Genomic DNA, 17,674 nt, shown 5'->3' on the forward strand with positions numbered 1-17,674 from the left:
GTCTCCTCTCAAGCCAACGTGTTAATCAGCCCACTACAGGTAGTGGGCTGATTAACACGTTGGCTGTTGAAAACACAAACGTTTGTGTTTTAAAACTACGTAACGCGTGTGCGGCTCGAACACGCTAGGCGTGTTAAAATAAATGTACCTACAAGGATGCGGCCGAACACGCTGAGCGTGGTTTTCCGTAAAATAATTAAAACTGTCTCACGAGTTGACAGTTAGGTCGTTTAAGAAATAACACTTAAGTACATATAAATTCAATTTAAGCAAAACAAAGTATGAGCATGCAAGCATAAACTTACTAATGCCGGTCGGCAGATAATATTATTGATGCATCACACATAAAACACGTAACCGATGCGTGAACAAACGTCACACAACGAGCAGACCTACGGCGAATGGCCGGTTTATTAGAAACTGGATAATGTGAACAAAGCGTGCAACGTTTATCGTTTGTTATTACTTATTAAGTATAAGGATTTTAACTTGGGAGCAAACATTGTCGCTTTTGACTTTCATTTTATTAACAACAGGGGAACAGTTTGGATCTTTCGTTGGAAAATGTCGGGGGAAAAGTTAGAATTACGTGTGGTTAATTATATGAGTCCCACACACCCCGTGGAACTGTACGAGTTGATTGTGGAATTATTGGAGGTCGCTGTCGACTGCCATGCAGTTTTACAATATGAGTCGCGAAGTCCCGGACCAATACCTGGCCGCCCAGACCCTTTCGCCAACGACAAGGTTGATATAGGTATGTATGTATATACATTTTTTTCTACTCTTATTTGCAGGCTAAATTTAAATTTAGAAAATAATCGATGCAGTTTTAATGTAGTTGGTTGAAACAGGGTTTATCATTGCAGCTATTATTATTTGCATTGTTTTGTTACCCTTATCGATAAATTATAATGTACCTACTTACCAAAAGATCTATACTAACATGATTTCTACTATTCTGACTGCTAGTTTTCATCATAATAATTACCAACCCATTATCTGCACAAGGGACGGGTCACTCAGAATGAGAAAGGGGTAACCTTCTTTAATCGATTGGTTAGGGCCGTAGCCCACTAGGCCACTACACGGCGCTGGCCAAATGCGGAATGGTAGACTTCACACGGCTTTGAAACCATTTTGTGAAACTCATGTTATCCTAAATATGTTTTTCTTCAGAGTTAAAGCGAGTTATATTTGAAATTATTACAACGCAGTACGCACATAACTGTTGATATGTTATGTTAGAAGCGCATGTCGGCGATCGCACACGGTTCCCCCGAAACGGAGGCAGAAGCTCTAACCACTAGACTATCACCGCTTTACTGTCCAGTAATGATCTTACTTTCGTTGGAAGCTCTATCGGTTGAGAAACTGCATATTAACATACATTTTTTACATTACAGAGGCTTTAGAACCTACAGATTTTTTCCCATTAACCACACCATATTGTAAGTAAGTACATGATGATGTCGCCGTCCTCAGCCTATTAATATATCCCACTACTGGGCATAGGCGCCTCTCTCGTAGGAAAGAGGGTTAGGGTTTCAAACCACCACGTTACTCTGTTACGAGTAGGCGGGCTATAATGGTGCACAATAACATCTTGTCTTTTTTTAACAAAGAAATAAGTTGGTACAATTTTATTTACTATATATAAGTAAGTTTATGTAGGTAGATGATTACATAAACCGACGATCATGGTGGCCATGGCCTATGATAATAAACAAATTAACATAATATGGTCCAACATAACATAATTTTTTATTCATTCGCAGCGTTCATGACAGCGGCAGCGTACATGAAATTGCGCGAGAAAAAAAATGAATTCGTCGAACTGTTACCAGTTACTCCAGTTTTTGCCCATCAGATGAATGTGGAGAACAAGCCTGGTTACTTCTCGGACATAATCATACACTCTGACAAAAAGTGAGTTTTTCAATATATACTAACAATATGCTCGTTTTTAGAAAATGATAGAATGTTTACCTATATTATTAAGCTTTCAAATACAATTGGACCGAAATCCGTAAGGTGGTAGGTTTAATCTCAACCGTTATTTCTCTTAAATCTTGTAGCAGGTAGTTAGGTAATCCTAGTAAGTACAATATTTTTGTGTCGATAGGGTTGATTATATAAAAGAAGTGTTATGAAAAGCACTGTATACTGTTTAAGCCTGTATAGCTCGTTTCACGTGAAAAGACCTTTGACAGTCGACCTGCGCATTATATGCGAATGAGTACAAGTGTTTAATAGTTAATTAATGTTTGTTTAGTATAACAAACATTAGCTAAGATAGATATTACAATGAAACAAAAGGCTGTAATTCTTGTGTTTTATTAATAGCCTTATAAGTTATATGAAGCGGTGATTGCCCGGTGGTTAGGACTTCGACTTCACTTACGAGGGAGCGAGTTCGAATCCAGGCACGCACCTCTAACTTTTCGAAGTTATGTAAGAGCAATTAAAATATCACTTACTTACACTACACTTAACGAAAACATCGTGAACCTGCATATGCATTGTGTGAAGTCCACCAATCCGCACTAGGCCAGCGTGGTGGACTACGGCCTTAAAACCTTCTCATTGTGGGAGGAGACCCGTGCCCTGTAGTGGGCCAGTAATGGGTCCGTGTGATGATGATGATATGTATCAATAGGCCTTCTGTTTAACTACAAATAATATACTTTTATCTTGATAATTGGAGCTGCTTGTTTTTTTCACATATAACCTATCCATAACATCTAAACCGGTTTAGATATTTATTTTTATTTAAATAAAAATATACCGTATATGTGGTACTTAGCGGATAACAACAAATCAATCAACCACATAAAAGTTATGATTTTTTAAATCCTCAGTGATATTTTACCTAAAAGTAAATAAGTACGTGTAGATTAATTGTTATCAACCACGTCAAGTTCCTGATAACGGGCAGTTCTAACTTCTATTATTACTCAATTGAGTCTCAACCACATAATACTATCGAAGCGACCCTTTATTTATTATATTCGAGTGACAATTAAATTCTCGTTTTCGACTTGTAACATTAATAATACCTTGTTTAAACTTATTTTTCGTTTTAGAGCACACAATGTTAACACTTTGCTGGATCTTAGAGGATGCACTTTCGCATACAATGATGAAGAATCACTGAGTGGCAGCAAAATTGTGTTAAAGACGTTAAAAGAAAAGGGAGAGAACGCTTCCTTCTTCGGATCACTTTTAAGTATGTATAAGTATTAGTAGATACTTTACTCAAGTTAAACTACAATCGTTACACTGAACTTTAGTTTGTGCTTCCGATAAGTTTCTTGTTGGTGTCTCGGCCTAACTCGGAAACGGTTCTATCTGTTATGAGTGTAAGTGCGGGCGGTAATTAGAGTAATTACGTAGGCTATGCAAGGAAAAATATTTTAATCCTAAAAAAGCCTCGTGGTTAATTTCGCTGCACCGCACCAAGTTCGCTGAAGTAATCACACAGTGCAGTGTTTGTAAGCTTAACGAGGTACGGATGCGAATCCTAGTTTTTTTTAATTTACTTAAGTTGACTGCAAACTCACCAGGTGATAAGTGATGATGCAGTTAAACTACTCCTCTGATCGCTTATTCGCTTGGCACTGTACCGTTGTCGGTATGGTGGTAACTAGCCATGGCCGCAGCCCTCCATATAAATAAATAAAATCAAACTCAACTTGCCCCATGCCGAGGATCAAACCCGGGTCTTATGAAGTATTTATCATTGCGACAGGGAGGTCGACCAAATACCTATTGATATTTGAAAATTATAATTACAGAATCTGGATCACATTTGGCGTCGGCACAAATGGTGTTATCTAAACAAGCCGAATGGGCAGCAGTTGATTCAACAACTCTTCTCTATTCGAAGAAGTTTATGCAGGACGGCGGTAAAGAAATCATTACCTTGGAGACGCTGGGTCGTTTGCCGCCTTATCCTATTGTAGTAAATACTAGATTGCCAGGTACAACGCTAATAATTATCAGAGCATTAACTAATAAATACATCTCACAAATATATATTGGGCGACGACGCTACGTAGGTACCTACCTCCCTACTGCACTCATGTTGAATTCAAATTAATTATGGAAAGTGTCGAAACCTATTAATCACAGTAAATACTTATTTTACTTTATATAATTACTGTGAAAAATTGAACGAAATTGTTTCAAAATAATATTATTATTGCAATAAATAATAATACATTACTATTACGCCATTTCACTCTGACTCTCTGATATTGTAATTATTATGTTCCCTATAAATAAAGGAATCGAAGAAATTTTAATTGCATCAATATGGGTATATTAAACGTGCGAAACGTCTAATTTTTTTTTTATTATTTCTTGTGTAGCCTTTATAGTTTAGTATCATATATTAAGAGAGGCTATAACTTTAAATAGATATTGCCACGTTATAGCTACTAAACAACGCTTTAGCCATCTGGTAAAATAACTTCAAGGATAAGCAATATTCTGTCCGATTAGTTGTTATACTGAACCATGTGCAATGCTTTCAAAGCACAGTTATTTTACTGAATAATAAAATAGATGATCTATGTAATTTTTGATGTTACAGAGAGCATAAAAAATGCGTTAAGCAAAGCGCTACTGAGTCTACCACAATCGACAGAGTGGAAACGACAGTTTGCAAAGTTCGGAATCATAAAATTCGACACCAACTCTGATGGTGCTTACGATGGGCCGCCTGCACAGATGTGGTCCATACAGAACGAGAAACTCAATGTTAGATATTATTAGACTGTTCCTAGTCGTAAGTTTAGTTTACGTTTTATATATTCTCTATGTTGATTATACACCAAAAAACTAATTTGTTAGTCTAAACTACGATAAAAAATCGATTATTAAAAATAAAATTGTATTGAAAAACAAAATCAATAAAATACTTTTCTCAATGTTGTTTTAAAAATATTTTTTCTCAATTACTTTTTCCAATTTTTTGTAGTAGAATTTTAAATGATATAATATCTGTCTTCTTTCCGTACTGAATGTGAATACTGCGTGGGACTTTTACAGCAAAAGCTGGCTCTTTTTGTAAAGCAGGTTGTTTTGTTGCCTCCTGAAATATTAACAAACAATCTAAAAATTGCTTGTAACACCCCTTTCATTTTTCACATAATCAAATAACCTTGTTCAAGGATGAAAGATGATTTATTTTAGAACAATCATAATAATTTTATATTAATTCTCTCTTTCAACAAAAGTATGTTTAAATTACATAATAATTAAAAAAAAATTGGGTGCAATTAAATACTTATGTCTATAACAAAGATATTTACTACATAAGTCTATGTCTACAAGAAATAACTGTTAACACTAAACAACTCCACCGCCATTAATGTGGTCAATCTCTTCCTGCGAAATTGGTCGCCTTCTGTAGCGTGGAGGAAGATCTATATCTGATATAGGTGCACTACTCATCGCTGCTGCTGATTGCATATGCACACCACCCTGTAATAAAATAAATATGTCCAAAGTGGAAAACATCATGCATGTAGCTTATCCAATATGTGTTTAGAAAGATGGAAAATCCATAACTATGTAAAACCCTTCCAAATCTGTTAATTAGAGGGGAAAAATGTAAAATATTTAATAACTATCTTGGTAATAATAGGAAACACAATTTTAATAAGGCAATCAAAATATGTGCTGAAACAAAAAGCTTCTATTAAATATTACTAATTGGACACTTCCTTCCTACCCGTACTTTGGGGTTCGCAAATTTATGAACAAAAAACATGGCCGTATAAGTTACAAATTGATATAATTTAATATCATTTTGCATAATGCCTTATTGAGTAATGTGGTGGTGAACTTTATTGTGTGTAAGTGAAATAAGTGACACGCTGGATTCTAGAAGGGGTACAGTTAGTTAATTCCTTTTCCAAAATAATTGTCCTTCACGTGTCTTTCCTAATCTTTATGCATCTTTCTTTTTCGACTATCAATGCAGTCCACTTTCTTAAAAACATTACTGCTATCAAAACGCTTTATTCCCACCATACCTGTCACATCCACAGGATAGTGCCAAGAGTGTTGATAGATATACATAAATACCAAAATGTAAAGATACAAATACATATATAATTTAAATAAATATACGTAATATATAAATATAAAATATACATATTTGGGAACTGTGCCTCGCTGCGGTGGTTTCGAGGACGTTTTAGATTTTATTTAGTTTTTAAATAGTTTATTTTAGGTTATAGTTGTGTATTAATAAAAATTATATTTAAAGTAAAAAAAATATATAATTACTTTTAAAATATCATGAAATACTCAATATTTTACGAGATTTTTTTTTGCATAATTTACGAAACAGTTGTACTTTGCAGAAAAAAATTACCCCTATTGATCTTATTTCCTTTACACTTATTTACTTCCTGCTGGTTCAATCTTATAAAAACTGAGTCAAAATTTCAACCTTTATTAATAACCTGATTCAAAGCAGAGAATCCTAAACTTTTTTGTAACAAATGCAGTGTTTTTTAGTTCTATCTAAAATTAAAATACATGGCAATTGGTTATTGCTATATTTTGGTTACAGTGTACCTTGAACTGATATAGTGCAAATTTATCTACTTCTTATGTGTTTTACAGCTAACACCTTTCGGGGTCAATATAGTCCACTTTGGGTACCACTGGTCTGAAGGAAAGAACTGCAGTTGTTGAATTACTATTTTCGAATCATAAGATATTTTGATACATTTGACAACCCTAGTTGACGTTTGCATAATATGATAGCTAAGGCTTGGTTATTACATTTATTTAGATAGTATATGTGTGAAAAAGATCTTAATAGCTTTTAAAGGAATAATAAATTCGTAAAAAATTACTGGTGCTGCTGATGGCCCAGGTGCGGCGGCAGGAGCTCCCGCAGAGCCCGCGGTAGCTGCAGACCCATGAGAGGGCACCTGTCCCTTCCGGAATTTAATGGCCGGAACACGAGCAAGAACTGCGGTAATTCGCATGATAAGATAGGATGGGAGAAAATCAAAATCGATTTTTTGTAATCACTTTTTCACAATTTTGAAATCCTGAATTTATTCGTTTGACAATTTTAATTGATGACATTTATTATAAATCTGACGAATGACCTTAGGTTTTTTTTTCGTTAGTGATGTGCCATGATTTGAATTTTATATAGGAAATAGATGAAATAATTATTTTTATTTCGAAATTAAATTCTAATTTGTTATTCTTACTATACAAATTTAGCGGTTTCCGGCAAAGTACATCGTTTGAGTTATTTTGTAGATACCTGGTATTTTTTTTTCGATATATCGAAATAATTAATACTGCTGAAAAGATGGACTGATGGATGATACTTTATCTGTGCACTTTATTTTGCACTGCACTTGCAATTTTTATTACTGTTCTGTGATGGCTGTACGGTATTATGCCTTTTCCCTCCGCGAAAAAAAATGTACTGGTCTGTGGTATTTATTTACTGGTCTATGATCTGTGGTGCTTATTATAATTGTTTGTCTTATTTTTAGGGATTTTTCTAACGTGCTGTTTACGTTGGTAAATATAACTTAGAACTTATTTATTTAAATTTTATATGATTTACATCATTTTTTAGATATTTATGTCGCATCTTTTTTAAAAACTTAACTAATCCTAATTCTCAGTAATTTTACATTAATTAATTTTACATGTATATGTTTTAATTTACTTTTAGAGTGAGATAAAATGGGTAAAGATGAAGTTTCAACAAAGAAACGCCGCAAAATAAATACGACAACGTCCATCGATGCTTCTAAGTTGGCACCGGCTGATGTTTACAAGGTTAGAATTGATTAGTAACTGAAAGATTGGTTTAATGCATTTTCGGTTTCTGTTTGCTGCATCATCAGGTCTATCTGTAGCCAAGATCTAGTCTCAGGGAACGAAAATACACATATAAGTCGTCCTTTCTAACAAATTGATATTCGAGATGTGTACCAATCAGTCTATTGAATAGCAATATACATGATTGGTTCAACTGCCAGCTGGGAGCATTGTAAGTAGCAAACTAAAGTCATGCAGGGTGTACTTCACAAGCCACTTCCACTAAAGGGAGATATCCCCTAATGAAAACCATTATATATAAATAGGTTATATTATAAATGTTAAACCTAGTATGAAGCCTAAGATTATTTTACTCATTAAAGGAATGTTTCTATTTCAGAGAGTTGTTGAGTTTGAAGAGTCGGAGGCTCAAATACGCTCAGCTGAAAAAGATGCAGCTTTGTTTAAAAAGATATGTCACGATGTGCGTCAGATATTTTCTGATGTTGCAGACTTAAAAGTCAAGGGTACTGATGAGGTAAATAGGTGGCTATGATGTTTCGGAAGTATCTACTATATCCAAAAAATATCTTATTTTTGCAGAAATTGTGGATATAAATTGAAAATTTTTCTATTCCTGCGAAAATGCTCGCCGGGTGAATAGCTAAAGATTATTAATATTGGTAACAAAAAACTTAGCAACTGATAGTTTGATATCTTACTTGGTATACGATGAGATTTTTAAAGTTCAAGCGGTACAAAAATATGTTTATATAGACGTGATGTTATAATTTTGAATTTGGCATTTCAACTGTCATGGGGGATTGCTAGATTTGACAGTTTTATTTATTTAATACCAATTTCACTTTGAACATGAATAAAAATACGTTTTTCATAATATGTACATGATTCATACATATATCTTCAGATAAATACAATGTACGAATGTAATTAAGGAAAACTATATTCTCTTATTCTTCTTTGTTAACTGATGGCTGAGGGCTGTAATCTTGTATGCCAGCTTTACTTACAAAGGATCACCAGGCTGTACAAACTAGAGCCTACTTACTGTTTATTGGTACATTTGTTTTTAGGCCAATGAAAAAATTAATGCCAAACGAATAGAAGCATCCTTATTGTTGGTTGCTTTAAAAAAACTAAACAGATTAGAAAAAGTAAGGACGCGAGCTGGTAGAGATGCACTACACAAAGAAAAGCAGAGGGTGGACTCAACACATCTGCTATTGCAAAACTTATTGTATGAAGCTGATCATCTAGACAAAGAAGTAACAAAATGTCTACAGTTTAAATCAAAAGATGAGGAAATAGAACTAGTACCTCTCAAGGACTTTTACAGAGATGCTCCAAGTGAGATATCTCGTCCAGTAAGTTATTTCAGTTAATTTATTAAATCAGATTGTCGATTTATTGATTGTATTAAAAAATGAATGTTGATTATTGAATTGTGCATCAATATTTCAGGAGGTAACTAAAGCAGACGAGCATCAACTGCAGCTAGCAAGGCTAGAATGGGAATTACGCCAGCGTAGAGAACTTGCTGGGGTTTGTAGTGAGCTTGTTTCTTCAAAGGAACGTGTAGCAGCCGCCATTGCTGCTGCTCGGTCAAGATTAGATGCCTTGGCCCCACATTTGCGAGATGTACTAAAGGCAACCAAACCTCTACAAGAATGTTTGGCTCTTAGACTAGATGAGAAACGTGATGAAGCACAAGCGGCAGCTCTTCTACCACCACCTCTATTTTTGCTTTATGCTAATGCTGGTGCTTATTCAGATGCCCTTGGTGCCAAGAATGTAACTGTTGGTAAGTTTTTCTTTTTTAAGTTGTTGTTTATTTTCTTTAAGAGAAAGAAAAGAAAAGGCAAGAGAAAACAATAAAAATTTTTTTTTTAGCTATAGCAGGAGATGAAGATGAGGCAAGAAGGCTGGATCAGCTTACAAATGAAGAGAGTGAAGTAGTTGTTTCTAATGATTCAGATTCAGATCAAGATAATAATGATGAAGATCATAGAGACAGCAAAAAGAAGAGGCATCATAGAACTGTCAAAGTATCCAAGGAGGAGAGAGCAGAGGCCAAAAAGAAAGAGGTCCTGAAAACACATCCACTTAATGTTCATGTAACTGTTAAGAACTCTGATGAGACATCAGTTGACTTGATTTTTTCTTACATGATACATCTAAAGATTGTTGTAGTCAAATTTATTATGAATGTCTCCAAGCCTATAATAGGGGTGTCTGCTGCTGATGTATTGAATGGCGATTGTATATTGAATGAGTTGTATGTGGGTGACACTGGTACTGATTCACCACACCCTGCTACAGCTTATTTGCTGAGTACTGCAGGCATATCTGAACATTTTTCACATTTTATATCAGAAATTGGAAGGCCATTTATATGGGCTCAAAGAATGTGTGGCTTAGATTTTATGGCTGTTGTTTCTGATAAACAGAAAACCAATAAGAATATTCAACCTTGTCAAAGCCTTAGTGTTGCCAGTGTGGAAAATTTTATTTTCACTTTGAAAAAGAGATTGAAAGCTAGAGTGGAGTTGATGAAAGAACTTCAAGATTTGGAGTCTGGTAAAATTTTACCCAGTAAAGGTATGCCATGCCCTGTAAAATTATCTGGGTCTTTGACCCAATGGCAATCAATAACTTGGAATGAATATAGTCAAGCCCCTTCAACTTTGTTCTTGATATCAGAAGGATTAGTCACTGATGTGTTTATGTTGTATCGTGCAATTATTACAAGGCAGTCTGCAAAGCTTGTTGCGTTGGTGGCTGTTTCTAGTGATTACCCAAAAAAGGCACCATTATTTTCTTTGACATTACATTGGAATGGAACTCACAATTCATTGACTAATGATGATATCAGAGACATAGAAAGAGTAATAAACACAGATTGGCATGCAAGTGACAAGGGCAGGTGTTCCCTTTCTTCACAAATTATGAAATTACTGACATGTCTGGATATCCTTTTAGAGACTATGGGATCCCCTGAGTTTCCACCTGATAAAGTAATGTTACAATCTGTTCGTGGACGTAACAGGATGAAACCATACAAATTTTTAAAACAAGGTGCAGGAGCTTTTGTACACTATTAAAATATCAAATAATAAACTGGTTTCCAACATTTTTTTTTATTAGAATATTAGTCTGTCATTCGATTAATATAGGGAATATTAAGCTAATGACTGACTCTAACCAGTTAAGTCTTAAGCATATGCTTAGCCACAAATCTCTTATATGGTAGCATAATAGTGGTTCCTACCATACTTCAATAGGTGAAATTTGTAATAACTACCTCTTGGCTTTCAGTAAAATATAGGTGCAGGAGCTTTTCAAACCATGTCAAATATTAATATTGTTTCTAATATTATGACCTTTTTTTAAATAAATCGAAAAGATATTCAGATAGAGATTTTGAAAATAAGTATTTATTAAATCAAAACAAACTAGCTTTATATTACAACAGTCTTTATTCTTATTTCGGTAAAGCAAGTAAACTTTCTGAAAAAGAAGTACATAATGATAATCACGATTTGGCAATGACAAAATGTAATTTTTTGTGAGTATATAGACAAAAATAATTTTATACTGATTTTTCAAAAAAATACTTAAATCATTTTTCAACTTAACCTAAAAATGCCATATTGTTATTGGTCGATAATGAGATCTCTCTATCATGTCCACTTCGAGATATTAGTTCAGATTTATGACTTTAAATAACACTAGAAATATGTGTGTAATAATAAAATGTAATACAATAATTAATTATGAGATAATTTTGAAAAACCATTCTACACTTTCTATATTGTTATTTTTTTTTACATTTTTTATATTATAATATTTAAACTCTCTAAGGTGTAAATGGTGGCTGAAGGAATATTTGTATTTATCTATAAAATAATTAGTGCTTGGCAGTCAGCTGAAGCTGAATATTTCTGTAGTACCATAATATATAGAAATAAAATTAGGACTATTTCAATAATTACAACCATTAATTTATTTGTAAGGACAGTATAATGACACAATTATCTACTTAAAATTTATTTTAAGCTGTACTTAAATCTTTACACTAACACTTTCTAAGGGTTTCTAGAATATACTACCGCTTGCAAGAACACATCGCTACATACAGTTAAAAAAATATAACTCACTATTGCAATCTCCGGTAATCTTCATTGCTAAACAACAGATGCGTGTATGATGATTACTTTGTATTAATATCGTTCACTTATAAACCTTTTATACACTTTTTTTTAATAGTTTTTCACTGCAAGTCATTTTTTAAAAACAGAATAAAATCACTTCTCGTCTTGCGTGTCGTATGTACTTATTTCTAGGTGATGCCTTATTGCATTATGAGATCCCGGCTTCTAGTTTCACGTCCATAATTTTCCGTGGCCCTTTAAGACAGTTGAGTCGCCTTTGTACTGCGTCCCTGTCTGTAAATTAAGTCTTCATTATTTCTCTTTCTATTATTAAATAGACGCGATAATAGAGAACCGACACTAAGTTGCCGGTACCGACATTAATGCATACAAATAAGTTTGTATTACTAATCTAAGGAAATTCCTAGACATTTATCACCCGTTCACTAATAATTATCACCTAAGTTGACTTGGTGAATCCTTTATTTTCCTATAGAAATCGCCTAAATAATTAGACATTCTGGTTAGGCCTTTTTTTAAATAAATAAAGAGGGACATACACTTGGAGAGCGTGGTGCGATGGTGGGGATGCAGCGGATGGCGCTGTACGAGCGAGTGCAGCAACACTTGTGCGGACATGTAGCGCCGCTCGCACTCTTTCACGTCGCCGAACAGCTCTTCGATTGCGGCCATTTGGCACTGCAACAGAAAACTTAAATTAGCTTAATGGTTCTTGTAACGAAAGTGCAGTAGTTTAAGACGTTGCTATGCAAATTTGTCTCTGGAAAAATAAGTTGCTAATAAATCGTTGTCCTCTATCTTTGTGCGTTCACAACGCACTATCCGAACTGACAATGAAGAAAAACTAGTCTACGCTAGTCTAACGAAAAACCAAATTAATATTACGAATTCGGAAAACTAGTATATTCGGCAAGCCTTAGACTGCCAAATAACGCCGCCTCTATCTCTATTCCACATGATGCATTTCGGAGTCTTCTAAGGAACCGCGAGTTACCAAAGGAGTCTATACATTACGTTGAAATAACATCGACACGCTTTGCTTCCTCCTTTCTAAAACGCACCGCAAAGATCTGGAATGCCCTTTCAGCTTTCGTCTTTTTCGACAACAGTGAACAATAATTTGGGTTCCTTTAAATCAGGAGTGAATAGGCAACTTTTACAAGCTCGCTTCATTTATGATTTCTTTACTAAGCCATAGCCGTCAAGTTTGTCTATTGGTTCTGAATCTGACCCAAAAACCAGAAGGGTAATAAAATAGTAATGTTCTGACGATACTTTAATCTTAATATTCTACCTAGATAGATAGACCTATTAATAAAACTTACCAATTCGATAGCGTGTTCATAGAGTATTTTATCACAAACCGCGGGCGTCACACCAGCTTCGTGGAGCCTGCGCGATTCGTTCACGATCCATTTGTACTTGCCATTCATTAGTGAAACAACTGTAAGAAAAATAAAATATGATTACAACAAAATTCTCACTGATAATTAACAATTCAGTAAACAAAACCAAAATTACGTAGTAAGTATTCTCAGATATCTGACATCTTGAGTCTACACCGGAAATTTTTGGCCTAGAAATCGTAAAAACGTTCGATACGTTTTTTTTGTCATCGAACTACCTAATTTCTTTATGAAAAACGATTAATAGAAATTCAAGTATTATTATGTCTCGGCAAATATCACAGGTTAATCAAATACCTATGGGCTAAATGAAGTAAAACATTTCAACTAAAATATGGCTAAATCCTCTTCTTTTTTACAATAATATTGATGATGGATGAGCCGCAAAGTCTGAACTTAAGACATTTTTTTCGTGGCAGCCCTAAAGTGGGTTCTTACTGTTCAACTTTCGTGACGCGTGGTAACGAGTGCGTACTGTTACATCTTTAAAATGTTAGCATACTGCTTGCGCACTATTACTGATTTGCGTAAAAATAGTCGAATATAATTTTTATAAAGCAGTCTCAATTCGATAACAGTCAGTAGTTCTGGTAAAAGCCGAATTACTGCCCAACTATGGACCTGGTTTCTGCCGGCATAAAGACAAATTGCTGAAAATTCTTTTGTATCCCCGCGTCGCGTACAACAGTAAAGTCAAAGTCAGTATTTACAGAATAATTATCATTACAAATATTATAAATGCGAAAGTATGTTCGTTCGTTTGTCCTTCCTTCCAGTCAACTTAATTTAAAGGACGGAGGCTAATTATTATATCCGCAAACAAATGACAGGTCCTCAATATTTAAGATAAAAAACTGAGAGATATTTTAGGGTAAAAAACGTTTTGTTTTCCAATTTTTTTTACACAAAACTTAAATGTTATTAACTCCTGCACTAGGTGAATGACCTGTCAGTGGTTGTCAACATTTGGTACGCGGATTAGTTGGCCGCACTTTAGTGCTTGTGTTGTGAGTATTTTTAAGTGCCAGAGTGTAACAATACGTACCGTTGCGCACTTGCGGCGTGGGCTGCAGCGTGCGCGAGCGGTAGTGGGCGGCGGCCAGGCGCAGGCCTGCCGCCAGCGCCTGCATGGCCTGCACTAGCAGACCTAGCCGCACGCTCTCGTTGCACCTCTCTGTTACACAAATAAAACCTTGTTAGTTTCGTGATACCAGTGTTTAGTGTTTTCTTTTCTATAGTTATAATTGACGGTCCAAGCAGATGGCCCACGAGTGGATAACCATCGCCTATAAACAGAGCGGCACTTAGCAAGGTATGCAAGGAACATGTCCTTGGCATGCAATGGCCCGTGTCCACCAACTTGTGGCATAGGTGTAAGTTATAGGTGTCCTCATGTGCCTTCTTTCTTCTTTCTCTGGGCTTGTCTCCGTACTTGGTCGGCCGGAACCTTCCGTTGTACGTAGTGCCACTGGTACGGCTCCCCGCTGGATCACTGCAGCCAGCCGAGCTAACTCCAGAAGATTAGCAGGCCGCCCAGGTCGACAAGTGCTCATGTGCCTGTAATAACACCCTATCCATCTTCCTCTGAGGGACTTCGAGATATTGGGCCCATGAACACACCTACATCCATAGCGGTCAGTCTAGATTCCCCGCCGCCTGCGATTGCGCTAATCTAGCTCCGGTAACCATCGACGCATGGGAATTCACATGAGGAATGTGATCGCTCAGCCGCGCACTTGTATCTCCGTGCGAAGCTGTGCATCTACACAATGTACGTACGTCTGCACGCGACTCACAAACACGGCCCCAGCACGGTAATAGCTGGTCAACGATGACGCTGCGGGCGCAACAATCTTTAGCCCTCTGCACCATTTCCGTGCCCCACGCTTCGTACGGTACCAGATCATCTCGAGAGACCTGCGCACGGAGAGCCTTAAAGAGTTCATTCGCCGCCTGAACACCGCCGATGGAGCCGGAGCCCAATACCTTAGAGTTCAGGGGCATCGCGCCATACCAACGGCGCTAGACACTAGAAGCCTACCACGTGACCTTCTGGACGCCTGAACGCTTCCTCGCCGCTTATCCACGCTAAACGACGGGCGCAAGCTTACCACGGCCTTACAAGCTTACCAGCCCCATCGAATGCCGCGACCCATTGTAGACTTAATTGCGTTGCCGTGAAGCTGAACCACTGAACGGGGTCATCGCTCTGTTATCCCAAGCCTCTAAAGGAACTCCGAGTATGACTTCGGAGCCTACATCCAATAACGAAGTAAATTACCGTCAGAAGCGTCCATGAGTGCTGCGAGGGGTGCGCCGCAGGACACAGCTAGGTCGGACAAAAGCTCCGCCAGCATCAGCACGAAGTTGAGCTGCGAGAACACCTTGCTGTGCTCCTCCTGCATTGATAAACAGACAACTGATGTTAATAGATTCGGGATTTGGGTTTTAAAACTATACGTAACGTAGTAACTAGATATAATTAAAGTTACTATAGTCAAAATGGCTTGGAATAAGTGTCCAAATCACATTTCAAGTGCGGATCGAAGTGTGTTAGAAAGGTCCTCACCGCTAAAATAGTCTCCTCCTGAAGATTGGGGATGTAGACGGGCGGGTCGTGGTGCATCTTGATCCCGCGCAGTAAAGCGTCGGGCAGTGCACCGCGCTTCGGTGACGATTCCCCGCTAGCCTTGAGCGCGGCCAACGTTACTGGCGGGGACGACCCTGCAATGTCATTACATTTTACTACGTCCTTTATTAAATTCACACGTTTGTTATTAAAAACTAGCTGGTTGTCGCGTTTATTTTGGAGTTTTTTAAAAACCCCCTTGAACCAAAATATCCCGGGATGGATGGATTTTCTATTTTTTTTTAATTTACACAAGATAAGTAAATATAGGTGGTTAAAAAATATTTTTTTTTTGAATTCCGTCGATAACGTTTACGTGATAAAAATTCTGTTTCCAGGTTTCAAGGTACATGTGTGCCAAATTTCATTAAGATTGGTTCAAAGCCACATACACACACAAACACAACAAAAAAAAACACTTTCACATGTAGTAGTATGAATTTAAGCTATTAAATAATAAGTCAATTATTCATTGCAAAGTCAACATTTTCTGAGGAAATGGAGGAATGTGCGTAGAGGGTACATTTCCGAAGATCTGTTTGGTGTGGAGTATAAGGATTGAAGACATTATAAATTACACCATACAGATTCTCCTGCTTTTCGCGGACTATAGCAAATTAAGCTTAATTTTCATGAATTTAAGCTATTTTAATGTTGTCTATAGTTTAACGTAGTTATTTGAATTCATCAAAATAATTGCAATGAACGCCAAAGAAGTTTAATGGGGCAATGCACAGAGTGTGAGTTTAGCACATGTGCCTGGGCGAGCATATACAGTGATGACGTAGACCGTAGTCCTATATCACTACGCTATTACTCACTGTATGTGAAAACATTAAATTCTCATAATAAAGACCCACAAGAAGTCGATTATTACTACTATTTGACCTTTGAAGATAAGATTGTCACTAACCCAAAGATTATATTCCGATTACCGGAACATTGAAGTTACTAAAACTGTTAGTGATAAAAATAAAAATCGTAAAATTACATAACACTGTGTAATAGTGCTGGGCCAAAAAACTATCTATAATCTTAAAAGTTGAAGAACGCAGTGATTGATGAATGTAGTACTTGACCCGATACACTTTGACCTCTTCATACCACGTTACATAATATTACTCTACTTAGTAAAATATTAGGCGTAAAAACAGATAGTGGGACGTTCAATATATTTAGGTTGTTAGGCAAATATGAATAAGGCCGCTTTACTTTTTGGTTGACCTTAAATTATCCTTTTAACTCATAATTTTAATCACATTAATAAAACGAAGTCATACTAAATGTTCTGGCATTTTAACCCACTATCAAAATATCATATCCTAGAAAGTAGATCACATCAACAATTAAATAAGTGTACCTAATTTTCATACGCAAAATGGAGCGAGAATAGAAAGACTTAGTAAAGTACCAGTCCGTTGGACACCATGATATATTACATTAAACTAATATTAAGTACTAAAATTGTTAACGCGAAAGCATTTGTTTTATTGAATTATTTCACGCAGCAACGGAACAACAAACTAACAGAGCCAGAGGCTACTTATTATTTATGCGGGAAAAAAATCGACCTAATTCCATTAACGTTCTATTTTTCTCCTACAAAGCAACTGTAACCAATCATCGGACGT

At 36.1% G+C, this 17,674-nt stretch overlaps 4 protein-coding genes across 6 annotated transcripts in view; 2 read left to right on the forward strand and 2 right to left on the reverse strand.

The window, feature by feature from the left end:
• The first annotated feature begins 318 nt into the window (after positions 1-318).
• Positions 319-4,897, forward strand: LOC120628905. The gene is made up of 5 exons (XM_039897571.1): positions 319-757; positions 1,779-1,929; positions 3,087-3,229; positions 3,798-3,983; positions 4,598-4,897. The coding sequence occupies exons 1-5, from the start codon at positions 565-567 to the stop codon at positions 4,777-4,779; spliced, it is 855 nt and encodes a 284-aa protein (XP_039753505.1). The 5' UTR covers positions 319-564; the 3' UTR covers positions 4,780-4,897.
• A 274-nt stretch (positions 4,898-5,171) lies between these two features.
• Positions 5,172-7,130, reverse strand: LOC120628906. Its single transcript, XM_039897572.1, has 2 exons — positions 6,879-7,130; positions 5,172-5,490 (listed from the first exon to the last, which is right to left on the reverse strand). The coding sequence occupies exons 1-2, from the start codon at positions 7,011-7,013 to the stop codon at positions 5,356-5,358; spliced, it is 270 nt and encodes an 89-aa protein (XP_039753506.1). The 5' UTR covers positions 7,014-7,130; the 3' UTR covers positions 5,172-5,355.
• Positions 7,131-7,489: 359 nt separating this feature from the next.
• On the forward strand, positions 7,490-11,406 carry LOC120628981 (THO complex subunit 5 homolog). The gene is made up of 6 exons (XM_039897690.1): positions 7,490-7,569; positions 7,727-7,833; positions 8,216-8,353; positions 8,910-9,200; positions 9,298-9,637; positions 9,727-11,406. Exons 2-6 carry the CDS (start codon positions 7,738-7,740, stop codon positions 10,935-10,937), a joined length of 2,076 nt encoding a protein of 691 aa, XP_039753624.1. The 5' UTR covers positions 7,490-7,569; positions 7,727-7,737; the 3' UTR covers positions 10,938-11,406.
• Positions 11,407-11,875: 469 nt separating this feature from the next.
• Positions 11,876-17,674, reverse strand: part of LOC120628980 (serine/threonine-protein kinase unc-51) — a 52,078-nt gene continuing 46,279 nt past the window's right edge. For all 3 annotated transcript variants that reach the window (XM_039897688.1, XM_039897689.1, XM_039897686.1), the window contains 6 exons: positions 15,984-16,138; positions 15,696-15,813; positions 14,460-14,588; positions 13,334-13,452; positions 12,548-12,686; positions 11,876-12,281 (listed from right to left, as the gene is read on the reverse strand). In XM_039897688.1, the coding sequence (XP_039753622.1) occupies positions 12,196-12,281; positions 12,548-12,686; positions 13,334-13,452; positions 14,460-14,588; positions 15,696-15,813; positions 15,984-16,138 (746 nt within the window). In that variant the 3' untranslated portion in view covers positions 11,876-12,195. The remainder of the gene's footprint in view (positions 12,282-12,547; positions 12,687-13,333; positions 13,453-14,459; positions 14,589-15,695; positions 15,814-15,983; positions 16,139-17,674) is intronic.

The sequence above is a fragment of the Pararge aegeria genome, chromosome 13, assembly GCF_905163445.1.
Source record: "Pararge aegeria chromosome 13, ilParAegt1.1, whole genome shotgun sequence".
Lineage (NCBI taxonomy): Eukaryota > Metazoa > Arthropoda > Insecta > Lepidoptera > Nymphalidae > Pararge > Pararge aegeria.